Consider the following 17313-nt stretch of genomic DNA (forward strand, 5'->3'; position numbering starts at 1 on the left):
TAATGACAATAACTCTGTGCCACTGGGAGCCACTTACTGGAACTGCACAGGTGGTGTCTATGGGAACACGGCGGCGGGTGACCCTGGGTGACCCAGAGCTGGGTGTTGTCACCGCAGCAGCACAAGCCATTCCTGGCAGCTCTGAAGTCACCTCAGGTGAAGGTTGGGGCAGTGTCCCTGCTCATCCCTGCTGCCATCCCTGGGCTGTGAGCTCACCACGGGGCCAACCACCCTGGCTACAGCTGCCTCTCCAACCTTCCAGCTGCTCTCTGAGTCTCAGCTCGTGACTGTTTCCCTCTCTGCTTTGCAGGACTCGGCCTCGGAGCGGCTCAACGGCAGAGGTAACACGGCTGGGAGATGGGAGCTGAGGGGGATGAGAGGTGCCAGGCTGAGCCTGGCTGTGCAGGGCCATGCCCCTCTGTGTTACAGGTCCTTACACGAGGTGCCAGCCATGCAGGGTCATGCTCCTCTGTGTTTCAGGTCCCTACACAAGACCCAAATCCTCCAGGCCATCAGGCTCCTTCAAGCGTGTTGGGATCCTCGTCCTGGCAGTGGTGCTCACCCTGGCCTGCCTGGTGGCCATTGGGTTCCTGGGTACAGCTCCTGCCCTCTGCCCCTCCTTGTCCATGGCCAGGGCTCGGCCAGCACAGACCCAGCTCCCTGCTGATCCCCCCAAGCCTTCCCAGGAGCTGGAGCTGGGCACTGAGCGCCCCTCTCCCCGCAGTGAAGATTTACCTGGACCACCACTACCTGTTCTGCAAGCAGCCCCTGAAGCTGGTGCCGCTGAAGCATGTGTGCGACGGGCATCTGGACTGTCTGCAGGGCGAGGACGAGGCCAACTGTCCCCAGTGGTTCTCTGAGGGGCCACCAGCCTGGGGTGAGTGCAGGACACCCCAACACAGCTCGGGGGGCCAGGCTGCTGCATCCATCCCATGCCACAGCTGACTGCGTGTCTGCCTGCAGCCCGTGTGTCCAAGGACAGATCCATCCTGCAGGTGCTCCAGAGCCACACGGGCACCTGGTCCTGTGTGTGCCACGACCACTTCACCCCGGCGCTGGCCAGAGCTGCCTGTGAGCAGATGGGCTACAGCAGGTACCTGGCTGCTTGCTCTGCTTCCCCTTTCCTAAAAGCTGCTCAGGAGTGGGGCTCTGCTGTTCTGTGAAGCACTCAGAGCTCTGCATGAATGGTTTCAGTCTGTCCCCAGCATGCAGAGCACTCTGTGGGTGCCCAAGAGCTGCCTCAGAGCCTGGCAGCCTCCTGTGAGAGCAGAGTGCTGTGCCCAGCTCTGTCCCAGCCCGCGGGCACCCTGCCCTGCCCCTGCTCTGCCTCCATGTCCCCTGCCTGCAGCCCTGCCCTCCCCAGAGCAGCCCAGCACAGCTCACCTGGGCAGCAAGGCTCATCCCTTTTAAGATGGGTTCTGGTGTTTGAGCCACTGCAGGAGCCCAGACTGAGTCAAACCTGGCATTCTCCAGGTCCCAAATGAAACAACAAGGAGGCCCCTGAGTCCTCCCAGAGCCACCTGCTCACTCCTCTGCATAGCAGGGAATTCTCTCCCCTCCCTGTCCCTGGGCCCTCCAGGGCTGTGACATCCCCACTTTGGCACCCCTGTCCCACAGAATCCCCTTTTCCCATGGGATCCAGGCTCTTGATGTGCTGAGGCACCCATGCCTGTCTCCCCCACACCTGAAGCCCTATCCCCCCATATCTTCCAGCACCCCAACATTCCGGGGCGTGGAGGTGAGCACGGGGCAGCCTCTGCCTCCCCGCGAGGTCGTGCTGAGCAATGGGAGCCTCCAGGTGCTTGAGCCAGGCAGGTGAGTGGGGACGGTGTGCACCCCATCAGGAGCCTCTGGTGGTGCCTGGCAGAGGAGCCAAACCAGCTCTCTTCCTTCCTCCTGCAGGAAATGCCTCTCGGGGCTGGTTGTGTCACTCTTTTGTTCCAGTAAGTACCACCATGGTGCCCAGCCCTTGTGGGCACCGGGGCCTCTCTCCTGGCACGGCCCCGTGGGAATGTGGCTCCATCCCAAGCCCGTTCCACGGTGTTTGCACGAGGAAAGATGGATTTAATTACTGCTCACCTCGTTACGCCAGCACGAACCTCCCAGCAATGAAACACCTAAGGGAGGCTTACCCAGCTTTACCTTTACCGGCAAATTACCCTGATTAAACTAATTATCAGTTTAATTATCCGGGGGGCTGGAGCAGGCAGGGGCCCCAGCCTCTGGACCCCCAGCCTCTGGACCCCTTCCAGCAGGCCTGGGGACGAGGGGGGACAGCAGCGCTGTGGGGATGAGGCACTGTGGGCACGCCGCTGTCCCTGGTTTGCCGTGTCCCTGTGTCCCCACAGACTGCGGGCAGAGCGTGCGGACCCCGCGGGTGCTGGGGGGCAGCCCGGCCGCCATCGAGGCGTGGCCCTGGCAGGTGAGCCTGCAGTACAGGAAGGAGCACATCTGCGGGGGCAGCATCATCGGGCCCGGCTGGGTGCTGACGGCCGCGCACTGCTTCAAGTGAGTGAGCACCGCCCGCGGCTCCGGGCGCTGCTGGATCTCCTGCCAGCCTAGGCCTGCTCCTCCCATCAGCCATGCCGAGCTTAGCAGTGCACTCCATCCTATGGTCAGGCTGATCCAATCCAAAATACACCCTGATTGGGGCACTATGGGCAGGAGCTCAATATCTGCTATGAGGTCACCCTAGCAATTATCCTCCTCTCCGTTGTTCTCCTCAGCGGTAACTGCACCCTCAGCACTCTGGCAATCACCCAGGAACCTCTGTACCTTATTTTCTCTATAATATGATACCTCTCTATGCTTGCTGAGACCAACGGGGCTGGCAGGGGGCTCTGGGGCTGGCAGGGGGCTCTGGGGCTGTCCCCACAAGTGACAGCAGCGCTCTCTGTGCACAGGAACAACCCCATCATCCAGAGCTGGCGTGTGAAGGCCGGCTCTGACCTGCTGTCGGGCGCTGCCACCATCGCCGTGGAGAAGGTGTTCCTGGCCGAGGTGACCCCCGCGTCCCCCAAGGACAACGACATCGCCCTGGTGAAGCTGCGCTCCCCCGTGCACGACTCAGGTGCGCCCGGCAGAGCCCTGCCCAGGGCAGGGGGCACAATGTCCCCTGCTGGCACTGAGCATCGGGCTGGGGTGGTGATGCACAGCGTGGCACCCAGTGGGTGCCCAGCTGGTGGCTGTCCCCAGCCGGCCTGGGCCCTCCTCACATCTCCTTTCCAGACAGCACCAAGCCCATCTGCCTGCCCTACTTTGATGAGGAGCTGGTGCCGGGCACCCCTCTGTGGGTGATTGGCTGGGGCTACACAGAGGAGCACGGTGAGTGGCACAGCCCGGGGGCGGCAGGGACGAGGCAGAGCCCCCAGCAGGAGCAGAGGGTCCCTCTGAGAGGCCGTGTGTCCCCCAGGGAAGCTGTCGGAGCACCTGCAGCAGGCTGAGGTGGAGCTCATCGACGCGCAGAGCTGTAACCTGGCCGCCTACCACGGCGATGTCACCGACAGGATGCTGTGTGCCGGGCTGCCCCAGGGCGGCGTGGACACCTGCCAGGTGTGGGGCAGGGCTGGCCAGGGCCTGGGTGGGTTCACACCCATCTGTGATACAGCTCCTGGGAGGGAAGAGCTGCTCTGGCATGGCTGTGGCTCTGTGGGGCCATCCTGAGGGTCTGTCCTTGCCAGGGGGACAGCGGCGGGCCCCTGCTCTACTCGGGAGGGCACTGGCAGGTGGTGGGCATCGTCAGCTGGGGCCAGGGCTGCGGCACCCCCAGCACTCCTGGAGTCTACACCAGCGTCCGTGCATACCTGGACTGGATCTACGCCGTGCGCAGGGTCAGTGCCGTCCTGCAGCTCCCTTCGCTGAGCTGCCCCCAAAGGGACACTTCTGCTGCTTTGCTCTTGTTCTGGCCGCCCTTCCAGAGCCCTCAATGCCTCTCTCTCTGTGCCTCTCTCTCCCCGCAGTCAGAGCTCTGAGACCTGCTGGAACAGGTCGCTCCTTGCCCCCAGCCTCCCCTCCCACCCTCTGCCCTGGCTCTGGCAGCAGCAGGGCCATGGATCTCCAGCCACGGAAGGTGAGCAAGGCTCCCAACGCCTCGTGGCAGCTGTGATTGAGGGTGCCAGAGCCCAGCCAAGGAGGCAAAGGGTGACTCGGAGTGGCGGCCGCTGAAGGAATCTCTCTGGCCTGAGCTCCCTTCCGGAGGAAGATTAATTTATTGCCCTGTGCTGACCCTGCTGCGGCAGGATGGCTCCTGGGGGGCCAAGCTGCTGTCAGCTCGCTCCTGTTGTACAGAGAGAAATGATGTTTGTGCTCTACAGCCTCCCCCCATTCCCATTAAAGGAAAGGATTTGTTTTTCACTCAGCCTCCCGAGCCTTCCTCCTGCTTCCTCACGGGATTATTTTCACTCAGCCGCCCCCCAGACCTAAACAAACACCCACAGCAACCCCAAACACCGGCGAGTTTCTCTAGTAAACGTAAACTTTATTTCATTCAAGGCAAAGCTAACTAAACCTCTACAGTGCAAAGATGTGCTGTAAGTCATCACAGAGCCCGGCGCACACCCCCCTGTGCTTACCCCCAGCTTCCCCACCAGCTCTATCTGTGCTTGGACACACACACGTGTCTGTGGCAGCACACACCTCAGGGTGCCCCTGCAGCCCCCCCAAAGCCCTGGGGACAGCAGGGACCCCGCTGGTGCTGGCACAAGCCCCCAGGGCAGCCCGCTCCCCCGGAGCACCCGTGTGATCACGGGGTCGCATTCCCAAAAGTGCTTTTGTGGCTGTTTCCCAGCGAGCCAGAGGAGTAATCTGTAGCAGACTTCACAGAGCTTGGGAAAGCTCCTTGGAGGCTCCCAGACCATCCTGCACGGCTCGATAGAAAGGCCAGGATCGAAGCTTTATTATTGTAGTAACCCATGCATAGTGCAGCATTGCATATCCGGCGGGAAGTGGAGCCGTGTCCACGCGCCGGCTAAAAAAGGCCCAACAGGTCAGGACGGCTAAAAATAGTCTTTAAAAAACTCCCTCTGTCGCCTCCTCGCTGTCCTCCCCCGTGGGAGGGCTCCTCCAGGGTGGGCCGGGGTCTCTCGGGGTGGCTGGGAGGTCTTGGGCTCCTCCCAGGCTCATACAGGTGGCACTGGCGGTGTCACAACACCTGGTGCGTCACAACACTTGGCACGTCACAACACCTGGCACAGGGTGGCACCTTCTACCAGGGGCTGTGCAGAGCCGGGCAGGGTGCCCCATCCCTCCTCAGAGGTAGCTCAGACTGTCCCCAGCGTGCAGGTGGGGACACTGAAGCGCAGATTGGGTCCTACAGACCCTCAGGGAGAAGATCAGGTCCTGACTCCCACTTGCCTGTCTTATCAACGGCCAGGGGACTGTCCCCTGCCCCCCAGTGCCTGTCCCCTGTCCCCCAGTGCCTGTCCCCTGTCCTGAGCACACAGCCCTGCTCCAATGGGTGTCCCCAGGCCCAGCCTGGGGTGACCAGCCTGCTGGGCTCCAGCATCTCCAGAGAAAGTAGCACCCAGCCTTTCCTTGTCACCTTGGCCACCAAATCCCCCCCTGCTCCCACTGCAGCACCTCTGCCAGGGCACCCCACAGCAAGCCATGGCTCTGCTGAGAATTCCAATTTACTGTGGGGCCAGGGGAGCTGCCTGTCCTGCAGCATCACTGCCAGACACTCACAAATTGGAGAAATAGGGAACAAATCATGTTTTAAAGGAAATTGTCAAGCTCAGATGTAGCTTGCCCACTTTGTGTCTCACGTCCTGTGAGTCCACTCACTCACAGCCAAGGAAACCTCACACCCACCCCGTGAGGTAGAGCAGTATTTTTGTCCCCATTTTACAGACAGGGAAACTGAGGCATGGAGAGGCAGGGCAACTTGCCCAGGGTTGCCCAGCAGGTCGGTGGCACAGCCCCAGCCTGGCTCCCCTGGCCTGGGCTTGGCCGTGCTCCCTCCCTGCCGCGGTGAAAGGGAAACACAATTGGCTGCTTTCCCCTGGAATCTCACACAAAAACATCCACGTAACGAGCTCAGCCTTGGCACGGGCATCAAAAGCACCGAGCTCCAGAGAGAGGGGAGGGAGCAGCACCAAGCCGAGTGGCTGCCTGGGGAGAAGCCCCCTGCCCCCAGGGATGCCCTGGGACACGGGCACCTCCCCAGCCCTGCCCTGGGAGGGAGGCACCGAGGCACAGCCAGGGCCCTGTCACTGATTTGGTTCTCCAGTGTGCTTATCACAGCCCTGCATCCTCCTGCACCATGCCATCTGCACGGCCGGCTCTGAGCATCCTGCTCCAGAAACCTTTTGGATGCAGCAGCAGCCGCTCCCAGCCACCCCAGCTCAGCACCCAGCGGGCCCCGGTGCCAGCACCCGGCCCTGGGCACGGCACCCACCCTGCCCGTGCCCCTGCCCTGCCCGGCGCCCTCTTGCCTGTGCTCAACCCAGCAGCCTCCCAGTGCGAGTCCGCGAGAAGCTCCCAGTCCCCCCGGCAGCCGCAGCCCTGTCGGAGAAGCAGTGCAGGTTGCAGGCACGTGTGTAATAGGAACATGTCTCAAGCGCTGGCAGTTCGGAAAGAAAACAAAAGGGGAAGGCTGGTCCCGTGCCCGGGCTGCCGCGGCGGGGCGAGGCGGGCGCGGGGCGCCGCCGCTCCGTTCATGCCTTTGGTGGAGCTTTTTGTTCCGCCTTGGAGCCGGCCAGGCCGTTCTCGGTGTTGTCGTTCCCTGACGAGCTCACCAGACATTCCTTCCTGCAGGGGGAGAGCGCACGGGCAGCTGAGAGCACCCCGAGCCCAGCCCTGAGAATCCCCCAACTCTGAGAGCACCCCGAGTCCAGCCCCAAGAGCCCCCAAATCTGACCCTGAGAATCCTCCAAGCCCAGCCTTGAGAGCCCCGAGGGCCTGACCCCGAGAGCCTCTTGAGCCCGGTCCTGAGAGCCCCCCAAAGCCTGGACCTGAGAAACCCCCAAATCTGACCCCGAGAATCCCCCAAGCCCGGTCCCAAGAGCCCCCTGAGCCCATCCCTGAGAGCCCCCTGAGCCTGGACCCAAGAGCACCCAAGTCTGACCCTGAGAATCCCCCAAGCCCGGCCCCAAGAGCCCCCTGAGCCCGGCCCCCTCACCCCGACCCCACCCCAACTCACTTCCCATCCTGCATCTTCTTGATGATGAACAGCACCACCCTCTTGATGAGCATGAAGAGGATGAGGAGGCCGATGAGCCCCCCCACCACGCTCAAGATGATGATGGTCACAGTGTTGTCCGTCTCCACCACTGCGGGAAAGAAGGTGACTAGGGGGCTTGGGAAAGCGAGCAGGGAGCTCCCAGCTGGACATCCCACCCCAAAAACCCAAAACCTCATCCCCACAAGGCTTCCAGGGATGCCAACCACCACAACCACAAACCAAGGGGCATTGCCACCAGCCCAGAGCCACCCCTGGCCAGCACTCACTCTTGTGCACCACGGTGAGGAAGATGGTGGCGTTCTGCTCGGCGTTCCTCTCCTTGGGGTTCTTGACGTAGCAGGTGTACTTGCCAGCATCGCTGAACTCCACGCCGTTCAGCATGATGGAGATGTTGTTGTCCTTCTTGGTGGTGGAGCCCACGAACTCCACCCGCGGGTTGTGCCACACCAGGGTGGGCTCCGTGGTCTTGGCCTTTATCTTGCCATGGTAAATCTGCAGGGGCAGGGGGCAAGATCAGCTGGGTGAGGGAAAGGCTCACGCTCTCCTGGTGGTGCCCAGACTCAGCTCTGCCCACACAGACACCCCCACCAAATGTCCCATTGCACCCCATTAAAGCAGGAATGGCCATGGAGAGGAACCTGATGAACGTCCTGGTGGGGAGCAGCAGATCCTGCCCTGAAGAAATGGAACAGACCATGCAAAAAATGGGAGATCCCCAGAGAAAGTGAGCTCCTTTGATGGCCAGAGCTGCTCCAAATCAGCCCTCCTGCTGAGGAATTGAGGAGCCAAATATTCCCAGCAGGAAGCAAATCTATACAGAACCTTTCATATTTCAAAGCAAGCCAAGGAGGAGGAAATGAACCATATTTTGCCCTAAGTGCAGATTTGCACCTGAACAGCCAATTTATGAAAACAAATGAGCCTGTGGGCAGCAGCAAATCTAGTTCAGCTTTGTGCCAAAAGCACGATGTTCTGGGGTATTTGAGTCACCCCTTGGCACAGCCTTGTCCCCCCCAGAGCTGGTGACACGGAGAGAAGGACATCCTGCACGAGGAGAAAGGGAACTGTGAGAACTTCAGTGCCAGCTGTGCTGGGGAAGCACAACAGGAGCTGCCAGGGAAGCAGAGGCAGAGCCCGGAGAGCCACCCACCAGCTCTGTCGTGTTGAAATACCATTTGAAGACCAGGTCCTGGAAGCCTATGCAGGTGGCAAAGGTGCAGGGCAGCAGGACATTGGAGTTATTCAGAGCTGTCACCGTGTTGGTTTTCCCCACCGACACCTCCAGGGCGAAGGCGATGGCCAGGACGTGCAAACCTGGCAGGGAGAGGGGAGCAGAGAGTGAGGCCAAGGCTTTGTCACCCGTCATCCCCTTTGGCACACCCAGCTGCCATGGCAGGAGCCTGTCCCCAGCCCTGGAAGGGCTCAGTGATAGAGGGGGCTGGGGCTGGGTCACCCTCAGAGACAGCGCGGGTTCAAAGTAACCAGAATATCCCCAGGAAGAAAGCGTGCAAATGAGAGCCCTGATTTGCATGTTATCCACAGGCCTCAGCTGGACCTTGAAGGGGGAGAAAAAAGCCAAGGCGAAGCAGAGCTCTGTTCCTCAGGCGGGAGCTGGAGCAGCAATTAGCGAGGCTGTCCTGGCCGCCTGCCACCCACTGCCCTGCCCTGCCCTGCCCTGCCCTGCCCTCGGGAGCAGCCCCCACGTCCAGCTGAGAGAGCCCTGCCTCCCTCCAGAGCTGCCTGACGACCTTCAAAGTGCAGGAGGCGGCTGTCCTGCTCCTTCTCGGCTCCCCCGAGCAGGGAGAGAGGGGCAGGGAGAGAGGGGCAGGGAGAGAGGGGCAGGTAGGAGCCCAGCTCCAACTCCTGGGTGCAGGGCCTGGCATTGCACGGGGCTGGGCCACCGCTGTCCCCACAGATCCTTTCTGGGAGCACAGGGATGCTCTGGTGCTGCCCAGAGGAGCAGCCCCGCTCCCCATCCCCATCCCCATCCCAGGATTGCCCTGTCCTGTTTGTGTGATGTGACATGGCTAAGATGTGGCACGGCCCAGCAAAGCGCTGTCCTCCCCTTTCCCAGACCTCAGCCAGCCCTGCAGAGCTTTCCCTGGGCACAAAACCCAGGGGTCAGAGCTTTTCCCAGGGCTGCAGGACGATCCCCAGCTGCCCCAACAGCTCAGCTCGGACACGCTGCCCTCTGTCAGGATTCTCCTCTCTCCGCAGCCGCCTCAGCTGCTGATTTATTCTCCCACACAAGCCGGTGCTAACAACTCCCCAGGCACGTCGCAGCCGGAGCCAAGCCCGAGAGCCCTGCATCCTGGGCTGCGGGCCCTGCTGCAGTGCTGCATTGCAAGCACTGCAGGCGAGGAGTTATTTAACTTTACACAGGAGCACTCCTCATTCTGCTCGGCAGGCAGGGAGTGGTTCCCGGCAGATGGAATCTCCTGCAGCTCCTCGAGCAGCTCTGGGGGTGCTGCAGAGGGGGATTCACAGGCAGGAGTGTCCCAGGGGACAGGAGCTGTGCCCCGGGAGCAGGAGTTGGCAGGGGGATGCCTGGCTCTGCAGGTACCTCTGAGGCTGCAGCGCGCTGCAAGCGGACACTCGCAGGAAAGATGATTCCTTGCAGCTTGCAACACTTTAAAACCTGTCTGCCACCCTTAGAATGTAACCTGAATTGAACGTGTAGGGTAAATCGAGGCTGACCTTGCTCCTGTCATCCTGTGCTCTCAGGAAGACAAAGCTGATATGTTACCACTAAATAAAGCACCCAGGAAAACACGCTGGGGGAGCAGCGCCACACACCAGCTCTCAGTGCTGCCTTTCCAAACCCTCCCAAAGCTGCTGCACTTTGCACCGCCAGACCCCCAAGCCTCAGGGCCACTCTCCTGGGGGGTGCAGGCTCCCTCCCATGCCTGCAGGCTCCAGCGTTTCCCAGGGAAGCAGGGATCAGCCACTGCTGCAACCAGAGCCTGGGCTGCCTGTGCTTTGCCCCTGCAGAGGGAGAGCCCCCAGAGCGAGGGGGCTCCGTGCTCACCCCGGGCTGCCATCTGTGGGAAAGCTGCTCGAGAGAAACTTTCACTGCCCAGAGAAGGCAGCGTGACATGCTGGCGCAGGCAGCAAGCCATGCCTGCCAGGCTGGCCGGGCTCCTCTCCAGCGGGCTCAAAGAGAGGAGCTCCGTGCGCAGCCCGAGCCAGGTGCGCTGGGGGACAGGACACACGGCCCCCCGCTCTCCCTGGGAGGAGCTGTGCCCTGCTCCGTGCTGCAGCCAGGAGCCTGCTGACATTCCCGGCGGAGCACCGCATCCCCAACACCTACAGAGAGACCCGCCCTGCACTCCCTGCCCAGCGCCCTCCCAGCCCACCTGAGCGACTTGTGGGACCCTGTTCGCACCTCCACGCCCTGCACCCCCGACCCCTGAGCGCTCTCAAGCCTCTCCGAGTCTTTCCTACCACCCCAGTGCCAGCTCAGGCGTTGGCACCCAAATCTTGCAGGGGGTCAGGTACTTACATGGCTTGTTTGTGTCTCCAGCATCCTTTAACTTAAGAACTTTGCCCTCTAAAACGCCTCCCACGGGAGTGCCCCAGCAGCAAGCGCTGCCCAGCCAGCCCTGGGTTGCGGGCTGGGGCGAGGGTGACCCGCGGGAGGAGCAGGAGTGCAGCGGGGGCGTGAGGCTGATGCAGGCGGCCGGAGCCTGCCCCAGGTGTGCAGCGGGGAGGGAACGGCTGCCAGCCCCCCCCTGCGCCCTGTGGCGGGGGATCTCGGGCATCCCCGGCCACAGCGCCGGGCGTCATGCTCCAAGCAGCGGCCCCGCGGCGGGGACAAGCACATGCGGGCGGTTGTACCAAAGGAACCGTAAGACAATGACCTGTCGGCGGGCGTGCTGGCGCTGAAGCAGTGCACGGGCTCCCCGCGGGCATCCCCCGGTGCCGGGCGGGCAGCAGCGCGGTCCCCGCCGGCCGGGGCTCGGCAGCGGGGCAAAGCGGGGTGCAGCCGCAGTGCTCGCAGGAGAAGCGCCGGCTGCGGGCAGGGCAGGGGCTGGAGCCGGGACTTCGGAGCTGGGGCTCGGCTGCGAAGTCACCTTGGCCGAGTGACTTATCCCCGGGGCTCCGGACCGTCCGTCTGCAGAGCGGAGAGCGGCGTTAGCGGCATCCCCGGGCGCGGCGGGCGGGGCGCAGGGACGGGTGCGGAGCGGGGACCCCCGCCTGGGGCTGAGTCCCCGCCGGGGAGCCGGGGTGGGGGGACACGGGACGCGGGCGGTACCCGGAGGGGTCCCCGCAGCCCTCGGCGCCCCTTACCCAGGAGCGCGGCCAGCAGGCGCGGCGCGGCGCGGCGGCGAGCGGCGGGCGAGCCCGGGGCCATGGCTGCGGCGCGGGGCGGCGCGGAGCGGAGCGGTCCCTGCTGCCCGCAGCGCCCGGCTCTGGCCGCCCCCGCCGAGGGCGAGCGGCGCCGGGCGGGGCCGCGCCGGGCGGGGCTGCGCTGAGCCCTCCTCCGCGCTCCTCCGCGCTCCTCCGCATCCCCCCGCGCTCCTCCGCATCCCCCCGCGCTCCTCCGCGCTGCTCCGCATCCCCCCGCGCTCCTCCGCATCCCCCCGCGCTCCTTCGCACTCCTCCACATCCATCGCATCCCTCCGCGCTCCTCCGCGCTCCTCCGCATCCCCCCGCGCATCCCCCCGCGCACCCGCCCTCCCGGGGATGGGGGATCGGGGATCGGGGGGCGCTCCCCGGGCCGGGGCAGTGACGGTGCCCCTGGGCTCGCCACTAACGGAGCCGCACCCCGAATCCTGGGAGCAGTTTTGGGCCCCTCGAAAGAAGGACATTGAGGTGCCGGAGTGTGTCAAGAGAAGGGGCTGGAGAACCAGCGGGATGAGGAGAGGCCGAGGGAGCTGGGGGGTTTAAACTGGAGGAAAGGAGGCTCGAGGGGACCTTCTCGAAAAGGAGGGTGGAGCCAGGCGGGGGTCGGGCTTTTCTGCCAGGTAACAAATGACAGGACAAAAGGAAGCAGCCTTAAGCTGTGTCAGGGGAGGTTTAGGTTGGATTTTAGGGAAGATTTCTTCACTGAAAGGGTTGTCCAGCCCTGGTACAGGCTGCCAAGGGCAGTGGTGGAGTCACCAACCCTGGAAGAGTTCAAACCATATGGCTGTGCTGACTTTGTTCCCCAAGGATTTTGGGTTCCCAATCTCCATTTTTTGGTTCAAATCCCCATTTTTTGTGTTTCAAACACCAATTTTTGGGTCTAAAACCCCAGATTTGGATATTTTGACTCACCCTCGAGCATCTGGGGTGGGAAATGCTCGGCAGCTTTGTCCTTTCATACCCGTGGTCTGTCCATTGGCCACCCATGCCGGTCCAGCCCCAGGTACAGGGTCGAGGCGTAGAGCACGTGAGAGTTCTTGAACACGCAGCGCCGTCCTTGAAACGGCACTCGGGGGTGAAATGTACCTGAAAACACACCTGAGAGTTACCTGAGATACACCTGAGATACGCCTGGGCACACCTGGATACACCTGGGATACACTGGGATTTTGGGGTGGTTTTTGCGGTGGATTTTGGGATGGATTTAGGGAATTTTTGGGGTGGATTTTTTGATAGATTTTGAGGTTTTTTGGTTTTTGGGATGTATTTTGGGTGTTTTGGGTCACTCACAGAGGCACAGACAACAACTGCCCAGTTCATGGCCACGCCTACTCGCTGTCAGGTCCCGCCCCCTCCCCTTTAAGGCCACGCCCATTCACTGACAGGCCCCGCCTCCTGTCCCAAGCCCCACACTTGGCCATGTGGTTTGGAGATGGCCTTGGCAGTGCTGGGTTGATCGTTGGGCTTGATCTTAGAGGTTTTTCCTACCTCAGTGGTCCTGTGGTGGCCTGGAAACACTGGGCTGTTGTTGGCCTGGGCCACCTTGGGAAGAGGCCAAAGTGCCACTAAGGCCGGTGGCTTCCCAGGACAACAAACCAGGACGAGGCTGAGGCTCAGCTCTGCTTTGGGGCACCTCGGCAGTGTGGCACTAGGTGTCCCTGCCCTCCATCCCCGACACGGACAGCAGACACAGGTGGGATGCAGAGCCAGACCCCAATGGCTGCAGAGGGACCCGCCCGGTGCCAAAGAGAACACCCAGAACTCATTTTTTCTCACCGTGCTCTTGTTCCGGGATAATTGGCTGTGCAAAGTTCCATCTCAGCCACCTTTTCTCGCATCCATTAGGCCTGGGGCTCTCCTAATGGAAGCCCTGGGGTGTGGTGCGGGCAGGCAGAGCCTCACCTCGGTGCCCAGGTCCATTAGCCAGGGAGCTCTGTGCAGAGAGCGGCGTTTGCGGAGGGTGACGCATCCCAAAACAGCCACGGCGGGAAGGAAGGAACAGGAGCAGGAAGGGTGCTGCATTTTCTCTGGGCTGCAGTGACACAGGGCACACGTCCTGGCAAAGCTCACCCCAGGGACCAGGCATGGCCTTCCCGAACTGGACTGATTGGGTTTTGGGTGTGAGAGCAGCTCACCTGCAGGGATGCTGCCTGCACGTCTAAAATGCCACAGCCTGTCACCTTCAGGGCGTCTTACAGCTCCCCATCCCCGTCCAGCCCCCTCTGCAGCACAAGGCAGCAGAGAGGAGGGAGAGCAGGAGGCTTTGCAGGGCACGGGGACATCCCAGGGGAGCCTGAGAGGATGCCAGCAGTGCCCGTGGGTTGAGGCGTTAGGGCTGCAGAGCTGGCAGGAGAGGCAGGAAAAATACCGGCGGAGCAGGCAGGGCAGCGCTGGCAGCCGGTGCTGCAGGAGCAGCGTGCTCGGCTCTGCTGATGCAGCAGAAGGTGCCTTGGCGGGCACGGGGATGGATTCGGGGAGGGGAGGGAGTTAGGGAGGGATTCAGGGAGGGGAGGGAGTCAGGGAGGGGATGGATTCAGGGAGGGGATGGATTCAGGGAAGGGAGGGACTCAGGGAGTGGATGCACTCAGGGAAGGGATGCACTCAGGGAGAGGATGGACTCAGGGAGCTAATGGATACAGAGAGGTGATGGATACACAGAGGTGATGGATACAGAGAGGTGATGGACACAGGGAGGTGATGGATGCAGGGAGGTGATGGATACACAGAGGTGATGGATGCAGTGAGGTGATGGATGCAGGGAGGTGATGGATGCAGTGAGATGATGGATACAGTGAGGTGATGGATGCAGTGAGGTGACGGATACAGTGAGGTGATGGATACAGTGAGATGATGGATACAGTGAGGTGACGGATACACAGAGGTGATGGATACACAGAGTTGATGGATACAGTGAGGTGATGGATGCAGGGAGGTGATGGATAAAAGGAGGTGATGGATACAGGGAGGTGATGGATACAGAGAGGTGATGGATGCAGGGAGGTGATGGATACAGTGAGGGGAGCAGCGCCTCAGGCACTCTGTGGGGACGGGAGGAGCAGCACAGCATTTGCTGGAGCATCACTAATTGTGAGAGGGCAGGCAGAGGGATCCTCGGGGTGCAGGGATGTCTGTCACCCCTGCAGAGGTGCCTGAGGGCTGCTGGGGCCAGAGAAACAGGTGAGTTTGACGCCAGCATTCACATCTCCCTGCTGAGCATGGGCAGCCTGGCACCCCCTGCCCGCTCCCCGGGGCTGGCAGCGGGACAGTGGCTGTCACCAGCGCCTGATGGAGCTGTCACACTCGGCAGCTCCAGCCGGTCTCCTCGGCCGACTGATCCGGTGAGACAGCTGCCACCGCCGCGGGCCGGGGCAGGGCTCTGCTGTCCCCAGCCCCGCCGGTCGCAGCTGCCCTGGCATTTCGGAGCAGGCAGGTGTCCGGAGTGGGGGCCGCGGTTCCTGCGGAACCTGTTCTGCTGAGCCCAGCAGCAGGATGCCGTGTCTGATTTCAGAGAAGGCGAGCACCCTGTGCTCGGACACTGTCACCTCCCCGGGGACAGGAAGGGGGGCTCAGGGTGCTGCCAGCTGGCTCACAGCCTGCCGGGGGGCACAGTGTACCCTCAGTCCTTCTCGCCTTGCACTGGCGGAGCCGGGAGGGTTAAATGCCAGGCTGCTGCTCTCCGAGCAGGGCTCCTGCCTCCCTCCACGTGGCTCCCGACCAGGTAGGGCTGAGCAGAGCTCTTGGGCTGCAGCTCTGGCACAGCGCTGGCCCCGGCTGCCCTGGAGCATCTGCCAGGCTCTGCCCCGAGGACAGCCCCAGCCTCCTCCCAGAGCCGCCCGAGGCAGACGATGCTGAGCTCCCGGAGCAGGCAGAGCCCACCTGCGATGGAGGGGGAGGAGGAGGCGGCAACAGAGCTGGAGCGGAGCTTCCCATCAGCACCTTATGTTTACTGCAAGGTCCTCTGGCTGTGACCTTTGAGAGACAAGGCGGGCTGGCATCCCGGCAGCTGGCGGTGGGCAGGAGGCACCGCAGCGATCCGGCTCTGCAGGACTGTCCTGGCTGGGCTGCGAGCTGAGCGAGAGCTCCCGGGCACAGACTGCGGTGAGTACCTGGCTGCTTCTGCCATCCCAGCGCTCGGCTGCCCGCAGCTCTGCCTCGGAGCGGTGCTTTCCCCTCTCGCTGCGCTGCCGCTGCCTGCTCGCCCCCGCCGGGGGTTCCCTGCCCTCCGGAGCGCGCAGGTTCCTCATCCCCTTCGTTCCTTGCTTCCCTCCTTCTACCGGCCCTTTAAACGCGCCGGGGAAGAGCGGCCGCGTCCCCCGGCAGCACTGCAGAGCATCTGCAAGGATCGCTGAGGCAGCCCTGCTGTATCCCGGGAGAAAGTTTGGTCCTGACCCGGCACAGCCCGAGGCCACTCGCACCGGAGCCTCCCTGTGCTGTCCCCCAGAGCTGCCTCTCACACCCCTCACTGCCCCGGACCCCACTGTCCCAGGCTGTTCCCTTTCCTGTGCCCCTCTATGCAGGGATGTGGCTCTGGACTCCCCCTGAGACACCCCAGCATCCCCTGTGACTGCACAGGAGCAGGCAGGGGTCCCTGCCGCCTCCCAGCCCCTGTCTTGCTCTTTAACACCTGTAATCCCACCTGGCCCCGGGAAATTTCAGCGTTCTGTAACAGGGAATGTCCATGGTTCTGGAGAACCTGTGAAACCCCAGTGCTGGGGGGTTCTGCACTGCCCTCAGTCCCTGCAATGAGGAGAACTCACCCTTGGTGTGTCCCACGGGGTCTCCTCTGTGATCCCGCTGCTCTCCTAAAGTTTTTGTCAGCAACATTCCAACGAGCATCCTAAAAGCTCCGAGGGGTCCCCCACCCCCTTTGCCCATGGCTGAAGCTGGTGGGGACAACCCCACATTGTCCTCGGGGGAGCTGCTCCTCCCTGCAGGCCAAAGTTGTTCCAGGGATCGATTTGCTGCGCTCCCCAGAGCTGCAGGACTGTGCCAGCAGGACAGTGGAGGTGATTTGGGTGCCCTTCCTCGGCAAGGGAGAGGTGCCACGGGAAGCTGCGAGTTTCCCGCAGCGCTGACCCCACGCTGAGGTGCCCAGGGCGCCGTGCCCAGCAGGGACAGGGACACTGGGAGAGCTCATCCTGCTGGCACTGCTGCTGAGAATGGTGAGGGGCTGGGGAGGGAGCAGCAAGAGGGGTGGCAGTGCCCTGGGGCAGCCCCTGCCTGTGTGAGGGGTTGGGATGCAGCGGTGCTTGGCAGCCCCAGTGAAGGGCAGCAGGGAGAGGCAGGGTGGAGGGCGCTGTCAGAGCTTCCCCCGTGTCTCCACGGTGGCTGAGCTGATGGATGTGCCCATTAGCTGTGCCCCAGTTGTGTCGTGGTGTTCCAGAGCATCCCCACGGCGCTGCTGGACCAGGAGAACAGCCGGGTATGGGTGTCCATCACCCAGTGCGTGCCCTGGGCTCTGCTGGAGCCTGCTGAGCCTTACCTGCCACGGGCAGCCATCAGCCCCAGCTCTCTGGCAGCGCGGTGCAGAGGCTGGCAGGGCACAGGAGGCCCCACAGTGGGTGTGGAGCACCCCTGGCATCTCCCTGGCCACGCTCCCACCCCCAGCCCTGCCCTGGCTCCGTGCCACCCTCCAGGACAGAGCTGTGCCCCCACAGGGTGCCCTGGGCTCCCTCAGCACCCAAACCACCCCACAGGACCAAGGAATGGGCTCATCCCCCAGGCAGGGCAGGCCAGGGGCCCGTCCTGCCCCTCCAGGCTGCGGCACAAAAGCATCGAGGGCAAAG

The 17313-nt window shown here is 62.8% G+C and overlaps 2 protein-coding genes across 6 annotated transcripts; one reads left to right on the forward strand and one right to left on the reverse strand.

The window, feature by feature from the left end:
• Positions 1–84: 84 nt before the first annotated feature.
• On the forward strand, positions 85–4167 carry TMPRSS4 (transmembrane serine protease 4; the record flags this gene model as incomplete). Its single annotated transcript, XM_074559397.1, has 13 exons — positions 85–156; positions 311–341; positions 481–594; positions 725–877; positions 964–1093; positions 1714–1815; positions 1903–1943; positions 2349–2508; positions 2904–3070; positions 3229–3324; positions 3413–3552; positions 3681–3830; positions 3960–4167. Coding segments are annotated over 13 exons (1368 nt in total), but the record flags the coding sequence as incomplete, so codon positions are not given.
• A 280-nt stretch (positions 4168–4447) lies between these two features.
• Positions 4448–12645, reverse strand: SCN4B (sodium voltage-gated channel beta subunit 4). Of its 5 annotated transcripts, none has more exons than XM_026798185.2 (6): positions 12440–12645; positions 11041–11294; positions 8331–8494; positions 7447–7672; positions 7139–7268; positions 4448–6747 (listed from the first exon to the last, which is right to left on the reverse strand). In XM_026798185.2, exons 1-6 carry the CDS (start codon positions 12484–12486, stop codon positions 6654–6656), a joined length of 915 nt encoding a protein of 304 aa, XP_026653986.2. In that variant the 5' UTR covers positions 12487–12645; the 3' UTR covers positions 4448–6653. The 5 variants fall into 5 exon arrangements, with proteins under 5 accessions (XP_026653986.2, XP_074415630.1, XP_014128505.2 ...); XM_074559529.1 differs by lacking the exon at positions 12440–12645 and adding an exon at positions 11470–11705 and having other exon boundaries at positions 11254–11292; XM_014273030.3 differs by lacking the exons at positions 11041–11294; positions 12440–12645 and adding an exon at positions 10683–11031.
• Positions 12646–17313: the final 4668 nt, after the last annotated feature.

This window comes from Zonotrichia albicollis, chromosome 27 (assembly GCF_047830755.1).
Source record: "Zonotrichia albicollis isolate bZonAlb1 chromosome 27, bZonAlb1.hap1, whole genome shotgun sequence".
NCBI classification, from domain to species: Eukaryota; Metazoa; Chordata; class Aves; order Passeriformes; family Passerellidae; genus Zonotrichia; species Zonotrichia albicollis.